Source organism: Gymnoscopelus braueri, assembly GCF_963280865.1.
Source record: "Gymnoscopelus braueri genome assembly, chromosome: 1".
In the NCBI taxonomy this organism is placed as follows: Eukaryota; Metazoa; Chordata; class Actinopteri; order Myctophiformes; family Myctophidae; genus Gymnoscopelus; species Gymnoscopelus braueri.
Window position 1 is genome coordinate 42,319,076 of NC_137603.1, and position 18,288 is coordinate 42,337,363.

General features: G+C 41.9%; 2 protein-coding genes across 5 annotated transcripts in view; both read right to left on the reverse strand.

The window, feature by feature from the left end:
* Positions 1-2,957, reverse strand: part of LOC308088643 (kinesin-like protein KIF28) — a gene marked incomplete at both ends in the record, with an annotated part of 17,477 nt that extends 14,520 nt beyond the window's left edge. Inside the window, 2 exons of the mRNA XM_080433185.1 lie at positions 298-489; positions 2,883-2,957. Coding sequence (XP_080289311.1) covers positions 298-489; positions 2,883-2,957 — 267 coding nt within the window. The remainder of the gene's footprint in view (positions 1-297; positions 490-2,882) is intronic.
* Positions 2,958-4,983: 2,026 nt separating this feature from the next.
* The window catches only part of LOC308090274 (uncharacterized protein), a 33,830-nt gene continuing 20,525 nt past the window's right edge, over positions 4,984-18,288 (reverse strand). For all 4 annotated transcript variants that reach the window (XM_080435355.1, XM_080435356.1, XM_080435357.1 and 1 more), the window contains exons 30-40: positions 17,325-17,988; positions 15,851-16,084; positions 15,456-15,558; positions 13,977-14,068; positions 12,592-12,911; positions 8,856-11,897; positions 8,294-8,531; positions 7,816-7,974; positions 7,630-7,715; positions 6,419-6,492; positions 4,984-5,561 (exon numbers count right to left, since the gene is read on the reverse strand). In XM_080435355.1, coding sequence (XP_080291481.1) covers positions 5,387-5,561; positions 6,419-6,492; positions 7,630-7,715; positions 7,816-7,974; positions 8,294-8,531; positions 8,856-11,897; positions 12,592-12,911; positions 13,977-14,068; positions 15,456-15,558; positions 15,851-16,084; positions 17,325-17,988 — 5,187 coding nt within the window. In that variant the 3' untranslated portion in view covers positions 4,984-5,386. The remainder of the gene's footprint in view (positions 5,562-6,418; positions 6,493-7,629; positions 7,716-7,815; positions 7,975-8,293; positions 8,532-8,855; positions 11,898-12,591; positions 12,912-13,976; positions 14,069-15,455; positions 15,559-15,850; positions 16,085-17,324; positions 17,989-18,288) is intronic.

Sequence of the window (18,288 nt, forward strand, 5' to 3'; positions counted from 1 at the left end):
ATCAACATATTGGTGAACATTTGCCATTATTATCATTATTAAGATGAACAAAGTCCACTACATTTATTCTGTCTAAATTCAGAAAGAAAGATTGAGAACTGTATCTATAAAGCATTTAGGATAGTGGTTCCTTGAGGGGGTTCCAAATGGACCCTTACAGATCTGTAACTCTTTGAGTGTACAAATGGAACCAAATGGACCAGTAAGGATCCATTTTTACACTCTCAGAGTTATGGGGGTATTTGAAATTAAAGTTTGAGTTCGAGAACCACTGATTTAGGATATCCTAAAGTTCACCTGATCAGCATAGCGCCCCCCTGGCTCCTCAGGCAAGAAGAGGCCACTGCGGTCTTGTGTGAAGCCACTGTGAGACCAGTAGGCAAAGTCGAAGCAGAAAGAGCGTCTGATGTGGGGGTTCCGGGGGTCCTGGATGGTGATGGATGAGGATGACACGGAGATGATGCAGCGACTTCCTGCATCCCTCTCTCTCTGCATGGAGAAATAAACACATCTTCTTACAGACAAATGCACCATTATTTATAGAGACTAGACCACCAGTGCCTGGCACCGACCTACTCAGGAACGATGCAAGTCGTGAACAATGCAAGCTGGGGATACATGCCCCACCCGGTTATGCAATAGGGCCTACCCGTTGTCGGAGTACCCATTGTACCCGTATGTCTGTCTGTGTCCCTTTCATGCCCATATATGGAGATCCCTGGACAAGGGGGTTGGAACCGCAGTTCTGGACAATCAGATCTCCATATTGCGGTTCTGGACAACCGGCTATCTGACCTGACTCGACACTGGACACGGCACTCCCTCGGTTCGTTGGCGTTTGAAGTAGGTCTCTCACACACACACACGCGCGCGCGCGCGCACACACACGCGCGCGCACACACACACACACACACACACACACACACACACACACACACACACACACACACACACACACACACACACACACACACACACACACACACACACACACACACACACACACACACACACACACACACACACACACACAGATTTTGTTTTGAGGTCAATAGATGCTTGTTCCGATGTCGATGAAAAAAATGCCGTTTCGGACAGTCAGGACATCTGGGGATGCAAGATCTTCTGAGAAAAAGTTCTCAGACCGCCCAAGTTCTGAATGATGTCAATTAGTAGTTATAGCCTCCCTTTTTGAAAACTTCGGAAGGAGCATGTATTGCGCTTTATCATGGACAGATTGTGGACCGGGCCAATGGGGCCAGTGCCCGGGGGCCTTTGACTACCCGCGGGCATAAGGCTGATCGTCAATTTACTAAAATGTAAATGTATAAAATATCTGGGCCCCTCAGCAAGGCCCCTCCTATATGGCCGCCTGACTGACAGGACTAATGAGTGCTGATATGTATTTTTAAGATATTTCTTTTGACATGCATATAAATATCATGTAAATACTGTACATTAGAGACTGTAAATCCTGTATAATAAAATGTCTAGGTGCTTTCTTGACCCACACTTACCATACAACTCACGCAGTATATTTGCGTGCCCAACCGTTTTGGGTAGCGCATGGGGGCCCCCTAAAAGATAATTGGCCTTGGGCCCTCCATGTATCTTAATCCGTCCCTGAGATTTATCATCTCTCTGTGGGGGCTGATTTAGGTCGCTGGAAATACATACTGTAGTCACAGAATTGTTTATAGCAAGATGTAATTATATGAGCATAACTGGGAAAAACTATTTGTGGTTAAGATACGGCATTGAATAATTTGTGTTGTTATGTTTACTGTTGGTGTGCCCTGAATAACTTAAAACGTATAAATTATTAGTTTGCCTGAAGAGGTCAAAACATATTGCCTGTTTGTCCTGAGTGCATTGAAGAAGAAAAACATATTAATTCATCTTTTTTTAACTGCACAAATGCTATGCTTTTGCCAATAAATTGTGCATTTGTATTGCAAATGTGGCAACTTTGAGCACCATGAAGTCTTGAAAAAAATTAAAGGGGTGTAAGTGATATTTTGTGTTAAATAGCTCTATATTCCCACATGAATTACTGCCATAGAGTGTTTGATCAGTGACAGGATCTCTCCACCTCTTTAGTAAATATAAAATAAATTTTCAGGTCAGGATAGCCTACCAATTTAATCAGAAGAGAGAACTCATAAAGGATACAGGATAAACTGAAATTGGAATGATAAAATTGGAAATTAAATTTCCAATCTCCTAATTGGATGAAATTAGTGAGCCTCTTGAAAATGTATTTTTTGCAGGGAGAGATGGGGACCCCTGTGAACAAACACTAGAATATAGAGCTTTAACTTTTTAACAAAAAGCTTTTTAACAAAGAATATCACTCACAGCACCTTTAAATCTAGGAAACGTGCCTTTTGTGATTGTAAAATGTAGGCATATGTTAATTTCAGTTATTCCTTTCTTTAGATTTGAATAAATTAAACTAATGCTTGCTGTTATTGTCAACATTTTTTATCATGAATAAATATTACATTGGGTTGGACTTGGATCAATAGTTATGGGTAGCCTAATTGTTGCCGACCCCTGTAGCCTAGAAGACAGAGACAATCCAACACTGCATAATTACCATCAATCTAACACTTTGTTGCCTATTTCTATTTTCTTTCCTCAAAATAAAATGACTTACAATGCGCCACACTGAAGATTAATTCGTTCAGAATTGATAGAAAGTGAAGTAGGCTAATAAAACACATGATAATATAAAGTCATACTCATAGGTAGCCTAACTGACACAATGATGCAGGAATTGGATACTGTATGTCTCCAGAGTAAATAGCTACGCAGCAAGTTGTCTAATTAACAAACGCTGAAATAGGCTAATTAGAAATATATACCCATCAGACACTGACCTTGTTGAATGGTCGAACTCTGACAGCTACTTTAACACAATCCTTGCTCTGCATATCTGCTGTTTTAGCCTTCATGGTGCACGCATGCACGCACGCACACCTAAAATTACACGAGCACCACTAGGGGGCGATCAGTGGTGGGAAAAGTACTAACATTCTTTACTCAAGTATCAATACTGCACTGTAGAAATACTCTATGGCAAGTAAAAGTCCGGTAATCAAAGTTTACTTGAGTAAAAGTACAAAAGCATTGGTATCAAAATGTACTTGAAGTACCAAAAGTAGGAAGTACTCATTATGCAGAATGTCCCCATTTTACAAGTTTTCAAATGTATAGAATCATTTGAAAATAGCAGATCTACAGGCTTGTGAGCTTAGATCGGCTATTTTCAAATGGCCGAAATGTATATAGTATTGTAATCTAAATCTGCAAAGTAACTAGTAACTAAAGTTTTCAAATAATTGTAGTGGAGTAAAAGTACAATATTTGCCTTTGAGATGTACTAGAGTAAAAGTACTAAAAACTGGAAATACTCAAGTAAAAATACCTCAAAATGTTACTTAAGTACAGTACTTGAGTAAATGCACTTAGTTACTTTACACCACAGGGGGCGATATGGGCATTACATGGTACATCAATTATGAAATACATGTTCTTAACTATTGCCTCTCATCCATATATTTAGGATATAGTTGCTGTGAGCAAAACTGCAGTGCCAGTGTTTAATTTGTTGATACAAGGTAGAGGTTGAGCAGTTTTGAGATAATCAATGGTTTTAGTCAATATTTCCATAAAATGAGGTGATATCTTTCATTTCACTCACAAAGTTTGCCCACATCCACATGCGAGACAAGGAGGCATCAAACAGACCTGAGTAGTTTAACCATTTGAACATTATACTACACTAAAGAGTCCAGGTAGAGTAACTAGAGACTGCAGGCCATGGTTACCTGATACATGACAGCTGCTTTCACTTTAAACTGACTGCGTTATCAATTATACAGCAGAAACACTCTGTCTGCTGGAAACAGCAGTTGCACACATTGAGACTTTATAGGCCAGCCAATACATTTTATAATTATACTTAATCAAACTGCTGAGCTTAATCCTGACCCAAAAACATTCACCTCACTAAAGGTAAACCAAACAATGTTACTCCTTATGTACGTCTTATTTATCAAATTATGAGAGCTTGTGTTTAGTGTTCTCAGATCTGCACATCAGAAGTTTCAAGTTTGTGGCAACAACTTTGACAGACAAGGAAGTCTTTGTTGTAACATTAAAAAAAAAAAATTACCTCAAATGTTTAGATAGTCTTTCTTTGGATCTTCTGCGATCGATGAATCTACAGAACATATTAATGCCAACAGGATCACAAACTGTCACGGCGGCTCACTGAACTGAACCAATAAATTCACACCAATCTTAAAGATGTCCAGCTTTACCATATTTATCAGCAGTCATCATACGTACATGAGAAAGGGGCCTTGGTGACAGTCACTTGGAAGCACCTACTGTATTATCTGCACACTTGAATAGAATTTGAATTTTCCTATTTAATATTTATTGGTTCAATGCAAAAGGCATGACAAAATTCATAAGATAGTCCATTGTGTGTGCTTTATTTTCAGAGGAAATATTAAATATCAGCGAGAACCCAGAGGTTAGGTAATAAGGGTTGTGAAAAAATGTATTTGGTTAGCTGGAGGCACAGGATCACAGGGCAGGCAGAAGACATACAGACAGTATCACTACAAGAGGATAATCATATAGATTAGTTTTTTTCACTCAGAATGTAGCCGTCTAATGTAGCCAATATGCACAGGTAATTTATGTATGCATATCACAAATACTGTATGTATCTGTGTAGTTTATGCCTACTGTAGGTACAGTATACTGTCTTAATGCCATGCATTCTCTCTTCTACTTGACAAATGTGATACAAATTTGGTCACAAAAAACAAAAAAACAAAAAAAGCCTTGGTTCATGAAAATAGTCACCAAAAGTGTGTAAAAACAAGTGTTAGAACACAATCCAATCACTGAAGATCTGGTTTCTCTTATAAAGGACAAATGGAATACAAAAATAGTCCAACTTCATTGGCAGTAGTGTACAAGTCTGTATTTCAGAGAAGCCAAACTAGCAAATGAACTCTTAAGACTAAACTAAGACACTGGACCAGTTAGGACCATGATGTCAGAACACTCAGTGAATAAATTCTCAACTTCTTGATTTATTTATTTATTACTTAACTTTATTTGGAACAAATCAATAAAAACTATTTACACATATTTATCATAACATATCAACCTGCTTCTCTTCTTAAATAGGAAAAAACGCAGGTGGCAAAAACCTGTTTTCTTTTTCCTTTTCATTTGTTTCCTTTGTTTTAAAGAACACAAATGAAAAAAAAAATACAATAAAATTAATAAAACCTCAAGCGATGTTTCTAACCCATATTTGGGTGCTTGCATTATTTTAAGAAAAAAAGCTGTTTCATCCTCAGAGCTTCATCCTCCGAGTAACAGGTCTGTGAAATAGTATACGCTTGCTTCGCTTGTCCAAGCCTGTGTTGGCCTTCCTCTGAGCTTGTGGTTCAGGTTGGAGGGTGGGGGTGGCTACTGGGGAGATTAAGTCCAAATCTTCTATGGTAAATTCTTTTAGAGTTGCTTTGGACCTGGAAACACAAAAAGTTCAAAAGGAAAACAGTCAGGAGGTTCCTCCCATCAAGTAATATAATAATTAATATTACACTTATTATTAGTACCTATGCTGTTTCCTACATCTCTATGCACTTTCACTTCTTCTGCATGGGATTGATGCTACTAAGATGGCAAAATAAAATCATCCATCCACCCGCCCACCCACCCGAGGTTGCTTACAACGAGAACTAGACAATTTTGACAAATTTACTAAACTGCAGTGGTTTCCCCAATGCAGTTGGTGGGTGCACCAGTTTGTGGAGAAAAATAGCATTTCTATGACCTGACACCTGACATTTGTTTACCAACATTGAGACTGGACGCACAGGTGATTGTTTCATGCAATCAATTCCCAACATATTGTTTCGGGGTGCGCTGGTACATTCAACCTGAAGTTTTATATCCATTATAATCCATCGTCTAGCCTTGTGTATAAACAAACACGATCCATGTACCAGCCCCCAAAGGGTTATGTTTTCAGAGCACTTTGTGAGCTGTGTGAGGTAGTTTTCACCAGTGCAACCAGGCTGCAGGCACCATCTACGGCGATAATGCTCGTAAATGCTTGCACTAAAATATATTTTTTTAAATGGGTGTAACTAGCTATTTAGGGGTATAATAGAGCCATGCACGCATTTATATGAAATACGGTTCAATTTGCCTTTCTGGCAACCACACTAATAAAATAATGACATGTACACAATAAACTTAAGTATGGCAAATTTGATTATGTTACAGATATAACCGTCTACTTCCACAGAATTACAACATTTCATCATCTTGATGGTTCCCAATATCGGTATCCATCAGACCATAAAGAGTACAGTCTTACTTGGCAGTTCGTTTGTTAGTCGCTTTGGTTTTAGTGACTGCTGGTTTCTCCACGTCTTCCGAAATATCTTCATCCTGAAAACATACAAACTCAGTTTAATACTATTAATCGTTAATCATTGAAGTCGTACTGTGTAGCATCCATTTTTGTAGTATTTTTGTCGACACTGTCCACCGCCCCAACACAATTATGGATGTTCCACTACAAAAAGCACATTATGTTTGAAATACCAATACATTTAACTTTACATTAAGGTAAGAGTTCTGATCAGACAAAACTGTGCCATATTATGTAGAGGCGGAAACTTTTTTATTTTCATTTATATAGATACTTTACTTCTACCAGGCAGTTCTTTTCATTTTAGCTCCTTTGTCCAAGCCATAGTAAAACATAAAATTGTTACAGCTTTTTAGGCAATAAACTGTCAAAGAGCAGTGAGGAAATGCATACAGGTCAGCAACCTTTTTGACATGAAGTGCCATGTTTTTATGACACCACATAAAAATAAAATATTTCCAACAGATTTTGATTGTCCATAAATATTAGAACTTTTTTTCTTCTGCTTCTTCAGAACAATTTTCTCTCATCAGGACATTATAATGATCATTAGACTCACTTATCTCACAGACTCCCTCCCCAGTCAAAGTTCAGAGTTTGAATAAAAGTAGAATTATGTGCAGGATGTAATTTGCACACAGATGTGAGGGGCATAATTTTATTGACTACTTCTTTTAAAATATTGTATTTGAACCAAAAATCCTCTCTCTCACACTTAAGCCAGTGTGCCAGTGATCACCCTCCCCTGTGCCAATGATAGCACCCTTGCCTAAGGTTGCCTACCCTTGGCATAAAGTATGTCAGCAAGAATGTTAACCCCAGAATAGGTTCATGTGGTTAAGGTGTGCAGTCATGTAGCCAATAACATGTAGCTATAAAATAGTATAACCTCACCAGGTATAGTGTTTACAAGTGAAACACGACTTAAAGTAGAACATGTAAACCCTGGTTATTGCCGTTACATTAATGTCACACTGATGTAAATGCTTCATTCCAATTATTGCTATAACCTGATTATTCCCAATAATCACGTTATTAGCGTTCATGTAAACACACTGACAGGAGCTCTGAATAGAGTGTGGTTACATGTCAGACCTGTGGAAGCATCTAGTTTACTGACATAAAACATGTTAACACACACACAAAACACTTACCTGAGGAGCGATGGAGACAGCTGTTCTTTTCCTTCGAGTAGCAGGAGGCAGAGACTCCATCTCTACAGGAAGCGTTGATCTGCGACCTGACAAAATACCCACAGACAACACATCTACCATTATAATCCTACTACATGGCATGATGGGTGAATAAATGAATGAATGACTGAATGAATGTCAGCAGACCTCTTGTCGACCTTCTAGAAGGTGACATTGAGTCATGGTCCTGTTCTGGAGCCAGGCCGGTCTCTGTGGAAACGGGTGGAGGAGAAGGAGCCTGAATGGCCGATGACCTCATCCTTTTGTTACTGGCCGCAACCATCTCCGTGATGACCATTCCTTCAACTGGAAAAGTAGTACCGTAGTTAAATGAAAATACTTCACACCCTACTACACACACACACAAATGCTAGAAAACACAGTCGCTGTCAGGTGGTCTAATAGTGTTAATTTTCAGATTTCTTAAAAAATAACCGTTGTTCCAATGGATCCAATGTAGTTATTATTTATTCACAAGCTCTTGTTAATACTTTTCATCGGTTCAATATTTATAAAAACACACAGACTTAACCACTCAAAAATAGCAAACAACAGCTAACTTATCTCAATCTTTTGCTATATATATGTCCCCAAAATAAGCTCGAGTTGTTCTTGATACGCTTACCTTCATGTTTCTGCTGTTCATCTCTCAGCCTCCTGATGAGGGCGTCGGCCACAGGTGTCTCAGAGTCCACCTCCAGAGGAGTGTCCAATAAGGGCAGGTTCCACATTTTGTTCCTGGTTTGTCGACGTGAGTTTGTGATTGGTGGGACATCACTGTGAGACTCAGACAGATTTTTATTAGGCGATGTTCCAGTCAATTTCCTCCTGGTCCGAGAAGGCGATAGAGGAACTAATTGCACCTGGGTGTCAGAGGTAAGGACAAGTCATCCATCACATATCCAAGTGTGTACAATTTCACAGATTAGATTATTTTACTTTGGACAATAAAAAGGATCTTATGGTTTCAAGTATTATTAGTCCTCATTGTTTGTTTGATTGATCATAAATACATCACATTTTCCTATTCAATTAAAATACTTAAATAATTTGTATGTCTAACGTGTGATTAAGATAAGTCAATTTGTGGTTGTACAAGTTTTAGCTAATTCTTTAAATTGTTCATTGTGACTGGATTCTGACAGTCACTCTGCTACTTGTAGCAGTTTATGACAGCACAATTATACCTGAGGATTAAGGTTCTCTGTAAGCTGGGTCTCTGCTGCTCTGTGCCTGGTGGTTATCCTGGGGGTGTTAACAGGAGGAATAAATGTCTGGTCCTCCTGGACCTTGGCAGGCGTCTTCTTAATAGACCTGGGGGTCTGATTGATGGACTTCTTGTGGGTGCTTGTTGCCTGACGTTTAGCTGGAGTTTGGACCTCAGAGTTGACCTGGGCATCGTCTTCATCGTTCATGTTCTCCTCCACCTGTTCCTCTTCTTCAGCCAATGACACATCCTTAGTATTACTGCGAGACTTCTGGTCCTCCTGGACCTTGGCAGGCGTCTTCTTAATAGACCTGGGGGTCTGATTGATGGATTTCTTGTGGCTGCTTGTTGCCTGACGTTTAGCTGGAGTTTGGACCTCAGAATTGACCTGGGCATCGTCTTCATCGTTCATGTTCTCCTCCACCTGTTCCTCTTCTTCAGCCAATGACACATCCTTAGTATTACTGCGAGACGTCTGGTCCTCCTGGACCTTGGCAGGCGTCTTCTTAATAGACCTGGGGGTCTGATTGATGGATTTCTTGTGGCTGCTTGTTGCCTGACGTTTAGCTGGAGTTTGGACCTCAGAGTTGACCTGGGCATCGTCTTCATCGTTCATGTTCTCCTCCACCTGTTCCTCTTCTTCAGCCAATGACACATCCTTAGTATTACTGCGAGTCTTCCTGTTTGTTGGAACCCTCTGGGAGGCCCTGCGTTTGGCTGGGGTGGAGGTCAGAATGGAGCTCTCTGGGAGACTGCTGTTGACTGCCGTCTCCTCCTTCTCCTCTTCAGGTTCAAGTTGGATCTTGCGGGTGCTGCGTCGAGATGGACTAGAAGCAGGCTGTTTGGGTTCCTGGCTACTGTGGCTAGGTCTGCCTCTTCTACGAACAGGTGTGGCAGGAACAGGTGAGACAGGAACCACAGTGTCTGTGTCCAGACCCTCCTCTTGCCCCCCGTCCTCCTCCAGGACAGGCGAGATGAAGGTCACCGTCTTTCTGCTCTTTGTAGTCCTCCGTGTGGGTGTTGAGAGGGCCTTCCTCCCCCTCTTAGAGGTGGACAGTTCATGTCCGTTTGACTTCTCTTCCCGTTTATCCTGGACTGACTCCTGTTTATCCCCCTGCAGCTCATCAACCACCTCCATATTCTCTTCCACAGCCTCAGCTATGACCTTGTGGTCTGGATGTTGATCTTCAACCATGTGGACCGGATGGTGATCTTCCACAGAAACAGCCACTGCTGCCTTACAAGAGTCAGTCTGTGCAGGTTGATGGCTATCAGTTATAACAGGTATATTCTCTTTAGGAGCAAAAACTGGATGTCTAAGGTTTGTTGTGTTAATTTCTCCAGATTTTTTATCCGTGTCCTCCTCCAGGAGAGGAGAATTGGAGAACACCGTCTTTCTGCTCCTTGTAGACCTGCGTGTGGGTGTTGAGAGGGTCTTCCTCCCCCTCTTAGAGGCGGACTTAATTACCTGTTCAGGCTCCTGTTTATCCTCTATATCTGTTGCCCTGCATGTCTTGTTACTCTCCTCCTGTAGCTCCTCAACCACCTCTATAATCTCTTCCACAGCCTCAGCTATGACCTCGTGGTCTGGATGTTGATCTTCGACTGTGTGGACTGGATGGTCATCTTCCACAGAAACAGCCGCCACTGTCTTACAAGAGTCCGTTTGTGCAGGTTCATGGGTATCAGTTTCAACTGGTCCATTCTCTTCAGGAGAAGAAACTGGATGAGAGAGGTTTGTTGTGGGTTCTGATGTGGTTTTATCCTCCTCTCCTTTATTCTCCTCCTGTGCTGTGTTGTTAATTTCTCCAGATTCTTTGTTTGACTGCTCCTTTCCATCAAGTTCTGGCATGGGTTCTTCCACTTGGGTCAATGCGAAGTCTGAAGCAGTTTCAGGGTCTTCCACAGCCATCATCACAGGCTCATATTTCTGTTCCTCCACTGTGTCTGGGCTGATCTCAGAACACTCATTCATTTGGTCAGCATGGGGTTCTGGACCACTAGAGCCACACAAGACAGACTGAGCCTTGTTTTCTTCTGCCTCAGTCCATCCCGCTATTTCTACTCTATCCAAGCTGTCCATCTCCGAAGGATCATCTTCTGACTGAGCCTTTTTTTCCTCCGTCTCAGTCCATCCTGCCATCTCTATTCTATCCAAGCTGTCCAACTCCGAAGGAGCATCTTCCGACTGGGGAACGTCTTCAGCCAGAGGAGTGTCTTCAGTCTGGGGAACGTTTTCGCTCAATGGAGCGTCTTCGGTCAGGGGAACGTCCTCCGACAGGGCAACGTCTTCGTTTAGGGCAACGTCTTCGGTTAGGGCAACGTCTTCGGTCTGTTGAACGTCTTCGGTCTGTTCGTCTTCGGTCAGGGGAACATCTTCGGTCTGAGGAGCGTCTTCTTCCGACAGGGGAACGTCTTCCGACAGGGGAACGTCTTCCGACAGGGGAACGTCTTCCGACAGGGGAGCGTCTTCAGTCAAGGGAACGTCTTCCGACAGGGGAACGTCTTCCGACAGGGGAGCGTCTTCAGTCAAGGGAACGTCTTCCGACAGGGGAACGTCTTCCGACAGGGGAACGTCTTCCGACAGGGGAGCGTCTTCAGTCAAGGGAGCGTCTTCAGTCAAGGGAACGTCTTCCGACAGGGGAGAGTCATGGTTGTCTGTGCCAAGGAGAATGACCTCTGACTGGGTCACAGATCCAGGGTCAGCTACCTCTGCAGGAGGCTGGGTGGAGGGTTCCAGATCATTCTCCATAGGTAAAGTATCAGCCTCTGAATCCACATCCAACTGCAGGGAGAAGCTGCTGCTAATGACCTCTGTCTCTTTGGGTTGGTGAAGCTGGGTGTCACCAAGGTGGTCTGCTTCCGCCAGGCCCTGCTCCTGGTCCTCCACTAGCTCCAGGGGAACCAGAAGAGTTGTGGAAGGTTGGAGGTTCATGTAAGAGGTCCCATCCTCCACCATGTCATCTCCATCCATACTTCTATCTGTCCCCAGTCTCACCACCACCACCTCTCCATCTACAATCTGGAAGAGGGGGAAATGAAGAAAGAGGTGAAATTGGTACACAGGATGTTTAAATGATCAAAAGAAAAGTGCGTATTCCTATCATTCCAAACCTGTGACACACAAATAAACCTGTTGGTTTAAAACCCATCAACATGTGACATAATAACAGCAATCACAGTCAGTAATTAGTAGGGATGCAATGGTTCAGTTAGCCCACGGTTCAACTTGAAGCTTGTTTTATATGTTAGGTTCAGGTACAATTTGTTGGGGGAAAAAGTTTGAAAAAAATATTGAAAATATGTAAAAAATGTCCTTATTTTGCTTATTAGCAAAACAAAAGAGCACTTTTCTATTCAGACACATTCCAGTATGACAACATTGCCAGATTTCACAAGTGCATATTGAACCGTGGATGGCGAACTGTATGGTTCAATATAAGGCCCCCTTTAGGTCTCTAGAGAAAACGGCAAAATAAAATATCAGATGTGCCGTCCGTTTAGACGGCGACGGCGTTATCGGGGGTTGAAAACGTAACAAAGTGAAACCAACTTCCAGAGTGGAAATCTTTGAAACCGCTCAGCCTCGCATCTCGCATGGCCTAAAACAGAGAACCGTTGCATCCCTAGTAATAAGCATGTTAGCACAGTGTTTTTGACCACATTAAAAACAAAAAATGCTGTGTTTATCTGCAATGTTAGAACATGACTGTTACCTTCAGATCCGTTTCAGGTGGAACCAATGACAACACGGCAGCCTCCTGCTCCGATAGGTAGTGGGTGTGCCTCTGGTCCAGGAAGAGAGCAGGGAGTGGGCGTGCCTTGAGAGGAGGCACCTCATCTATGATCTCCACCTCACTGCCTGAGTCCTCCTCCTCCTCCTCCTCTTCATCATCGTCCTCCTCCTCCTCCTCCTCTTCTTCAGCATCGTCATCATCCTCCTCCTCTTCTTCAGTACCATCAGACTCCTCCTCAACATCCTCGTCCTCAGAGGCAGGGCTGGAAAGCTCCTCGCTGTCATTCACAGTCACTACGGCTAGAAACACAGTCAGCAGGTTACAAAAGGTGTGTTCTACAGGTGAAACGCTAGAAATTAATTCATTAATCAAATACAATTATCAAGCAATAAACGAGAGGGAGTGCAATTATGTGTGATACTGGCACTGCGAGTACACTATTGTAATTATATCACCATTTAATTATTAATATTTATGATTAGAAAGCGAAGAAAACTAAAACGACTTAAAGGGGAATACCACTCGTTTTCAACATTGAACTGTGTCTTTAATACACCTTAGAACTGTTGTGTGGAAATAAGAAAAAAAGTCCCCCCCCCTTCTATGTTGCCTAGAACTGGATAATTGATTGAGGTCATGTGATCAGTGACATACGCAAGGTGTACTTCTGGCTGAGGGGGCGGAGCCAAAAGACAACATTGTCACACTCCAACACTGGAAAGAAATAAGTCTGGCACTGGATGACAGTGCCAAGACTTATTTCTGGCTGCGTTTGCCCAGTGCCAGAGATTTTTCGATTTTTATTTTATTTTCAAGTAGTCACAGAATATTTATCTCCAGTATGATCGATCCCCTGATGGTTGCTAATCACCGAGGGTTGCACTGTGTGGTTTCACAAATGTCAACGAGGTCATCGCGACCTCGTTGACATTAATTGTCTGCCTTTGAAAACAACATGTCTGGGCCAAAAATACATAGTTAAAAAAAAGTACACAGGAGCCAAGATACAGCCTTTTTAAGTATTAAGTTAAACAAGAAGTGATTTTTTTTTCAAAAACACGTCAAACACGTCATTGGCACTTTGCGCCATTGCGGGAAAACACGTCAATGGCACTGAATGAGTTAAAGACATAGTTCAATGTTGAAAATGAGTGGTATTCCCCTTTAACTGTTACTAGTCAATAGCTAGATATCTGGACATGCAAGGTCGGTATTAACTGATACATAATAGTAATTGAATAATTTATATAGTGTAGAGCATCATGTAATAATTTCAGTTTACAACTTCACCAAAAAACGAATGCGTGTCTTTATTCCATGTTGGAATAAAGATGAAAGGTGTGTGAATGTGTGTAGCCTCTTACAGTGAGAGTCTGTGGCACTGGGCTCTGAAGAGCAGACAGAGGTCTCAAGTTTCTGGATGGTTGATACCGGAAGGTCTTCAGCTTCTGGTTCACTGGGAAGAAACCAATACAAAAAGGTTCAGACTTTTAATGGCTGTGTACAGTTTTAATGGTGCTGGTGCAGTAAGGGTCCCCATGTGGACCAGCCATGTTGACTGTACTGTATTCACCAAGGTTGACTGGTATATACACCGGCCATTGGCCGACTAGAATCCTATTTCAAGTTTTTTATGAGCATAATTTGACTGGGGAACGATCAGTGTGTTTTTTCAGAGGAGATTGCTGCCTACTAGAACTGCTCTCCTGTGCATTACTATAAACACACACGTGTCTCTGACACATCGGATTAAGAACAACCGCATCCAACTCACCAGCCATGCGTCCATGGGACGCACATGCACTGTTGTAAACAACAAATTTCAAACAAAGTTAAGAAAAAAATCGCAGTAAAATAAATAAAAATCCACGGACCTTGCCATTTTACATGGCCAGATGGCCGCATCCTACTTTATCCTAAGTTATGAACAACAAAATCCACGTAGAAATCACATAAAAACACGTTAGAAAAGAAAAAAGACATTTTGACCAGATTGTATTGGGTCACAATTTTGAGTATATATATATGTAACACCGGAGCCAAATCCGAAACCGAAACTTAACTTTATACAAGTCATCTCCGTCGGTAGGTCAGCATGTCCTGAATCTCCTGATAACACCCAAAGAATGGTGTGATAAATCGCGGGTAGGTCATTATGTCGCCTACTTCGCCCATTCAATGGTCTGATAAAACGTGATAATGTCCCATTCAATGCATTGATAGCATCCGAATCAGGTGGCTCTGTACCCTGTGTGCCGTGAGCTGACCTGATTTTATGGGTCACACTTTTTAGTATAACACCCATCACCGGAGCTGAACTCTGGAGTGACAACAGTCGCCAAAATCGATATTTCTTGTGAATTAAAAACAGTGATTGTTCATTGTTGTTATAGTGGTGTTAAATGCAACCATATTTAAATGGCAACAAAGTATTTCATTTGCAATGTCTTTATTATTATTTTACTATATTTTGGTGCCATTTACTTTATATAGCCTACCGTTCTATGTTTGCATACTTTTATTAGGCAAATATTAAAGTTGTCAGATTTAGAATATTGTTTATTTCTTTCAGATACATCTTCTACATTAATATAACCATATTATAACCATATCAGATCAAACACAAGTTAAACACTGCACTTTGTTAAACCCATCTAAAAGACCACCCTTGGGTCCCGGGACCCATTACATGGAAAACCTAGCAACATCACTGACATAACCATAAAGCACAAAACAACATATTACCAAGACAATACATGAGGTCTTCACTGTACACAGAAAACCAACCTATCGACAGTGCAGTTTGTTTAATGCTGCAATGATATAGAGATGAGGGTGTTTACCTGTTGGAGATCCAGGACTGTGAAACCTCGTGGATCCCAGAGCGAGTCAGAGGAGATGTCAAGTCATCTCCAAACAGCTGTTGCTCTACAAATTCTGTCAGATCTAGGGGGAAGCAAAATAAAGTTTCAGTTTACACACTGATTAGTGACTGATAACCATTTATAACATCCGTATACATCATATCAACTCATGATCAGAATCTATCACCAACTAAACAGACAACAAACTAGCTGAAGTGCTTTTTACATTAGAAAATAATTATGCTGGGTTAAATGCTAAAATGGTTTAGAAGCTCCACATAACATCTGCTATCATTTATCTCCAGTTCCTCTCCAGATTAAAATCATATATGTTCCGTTTAGGTATGCTGGTACAACAGGTGACGAAACCTCACCTGTTGTGGATTCTAGAGCAGGTTCCAGAGGCTCCACATGTTCTGGAGCAGGGTCCAGAGCAGGTCCTGGACCAGGTTCTGTGTCTTCTATTGCTTCTAGATTTTCAGTGATCTTTAAGGCCGTGGCCTCATATTGGATGTCCATCAGATTATCAGCTTTCTCTGACTGGCTATGAATTTCTTCTGCCTCAGGTTCAGGGATCACAATCTCAGCCACTTCCTCCTGGTTACTGCCTAGGTACAAAATACAAGGAGTGGGATAGGTCAAACAATGCTATCAAGCAGACTGAGACCAGTGATAATGTCTATCTAAACAGCACATGCCAATTGGGACCATCTATTAAAAAACTAATCAATTCAAACTTTATTTATAAAGCACATTTAAAACCGAGATTTAATGACCAAAGGGCTGTACAGGATAAAAACAAATAATCAGCATAGGCATTTATTCGTTTTTATTGGTCCAGTAATTCTCTCTCGCTCTCTCTCGCTCTCTCTCTCTCTCTCCTAAGAAACTGCCTATTTTTCCCTTAACACAAGTACTCAGGAGTCAGGAGCCGAGATACATAATTTTTAAGTTTTAAGTTAACAAGGAAGTGGATAGGAGTCTAGATCTTCAAAAAATCATATCTCCTTGGTCTTTGGGTAAAAAAAAAAAATATATATATATATATTTATTTATTTTTAAGTTCGCGTAGATCTACGCGACTGGCACGTGGCGGCTTTAAATAGGTTTGGGTAGATCTACGCGATTGGCAGTCAATGGGTTAAGATCGCGCGTTCAACTGTTTGTAGACACACAGGGTAGCTGTGTGAGTGGCCCAGAGAAGACCGTTTCAATCGGCGATCGTCCATTTTGAAGTTGTCGCGGTTTATGTTAAACAGCGTTCAGCGAGGAGAAAAACAACAACCGAGATAATGGCGGATTAGGGGAAGATTTAGAGCGGAGGCGGGTGGGAACAAAAATCTCCGGATACGGATATTTCCATATCCGGGTGTGCTACAATGAAATGTGTCACTGCGAGAGAGGCCTACAATGAAATGTGAACCTGCGAGAAAAAAGATCTACGCGACTGGCACGCTGCGCAATTATTTAGGTTCGCGTAGATCTACGCGATTGGCACGCAATGTGTTAATCTTGAATGTTAAAACCAAGTAGCTGATTTGGTTATGAAACAGGATCAAGTTCTACGAGTACTTTTAAAGTACTCGTAGAAGTAATGCATTTCTCTCCCCAGACAGTCAGGTGAGTCTCCTGTGTGAAATAATGGAGGACTAAACCGGATTCGTTAATACATATATTATTTTCATAATAAATGTTTTTCGTGATTCGATTCCAAATCTGTGCGACTCTATATGGTTATGTGTGAGTCACAATGACAGGGCAGTGGCCCAGCTGGCCCGCCAACCCATTAGCCAATGTTTATATAAGATTGAGGACTGTAAAGACTAAATCTCAGAACAGTTTAATTACCTGGATCCTCAATAGATTCCTCGACTTCGTCCAGGTCAAAGGTCAGAGAGTCTTCCTGCTGGACGGACTCCACCTTCCCTGACTCCTCCCCCTCTTCCACCTTCTCCTGCTCTTCAGCTTCAAGATCTAGACACACCTCCATCACTTCTTCCGGTTCCTCAGGTGTTTTGTCCCCCTGTACGTCCTGTCCTTCACACTGTACTTCCTGTGGTTCGTGTTCACTGGTTGGTGAGGCGTTTTCCTGTCTGAGTGGAGGCCCTTCCGTTTCAGCTACCAGTTCAACCAGGGGTTTAACGTTTAGAATGACTTCGTCGTCTTCCTCACTGCTCGGCCGCCCGTCTTCTCTCACCAGATCTTGTATAAGAGGTGCATCATGGAACTCGAGGCTTGTGTCTGTCGAGTGGACAGAAGCCTGGCTCGTATCTAAGCCCAGACTGAGACGCCCTGGCAGCGACACCCTCGATGACTTGGTTTCCGTAGTGACCTCCGGGGTAGAGGACGACTCGCTCTCTGAGACTGTCGGCTGGGGCGACGGGACGCCCCCTTCTGGCGGAAGGAACTTCACATGAGGCTCTTCATCATCGTGAGACGACCAGACCTGATGAGAGGACTTCATCAGCGGGGAGCCTCTGGTCAACAGGCTGATCTCACTATCTGCTGCCATCTAAAATGAAAAGAAAATGTCAGAACAGTGTTTTTGTTTCCACTGACATAATCCATTATTGTCAAAATGTGGTTACATAAAAAAAAAGTGCAAAAGTAGCAAGATGCAATACTTTGCGAAATACATACTTCCTATTGTCAGACTAGTATCACTCTGAAGTGCATATAGACTAACACTAGTCTAGTGCAGAGGTTCTCAAAGTGGGGTCCGTGGACCCCCAGGGGTCCTTGAGGGGGTCAGCGGCAAAATTTGTTAATATAGCATCTAAATCAATTTAGCGGCCACTTTAACTTTTTTACT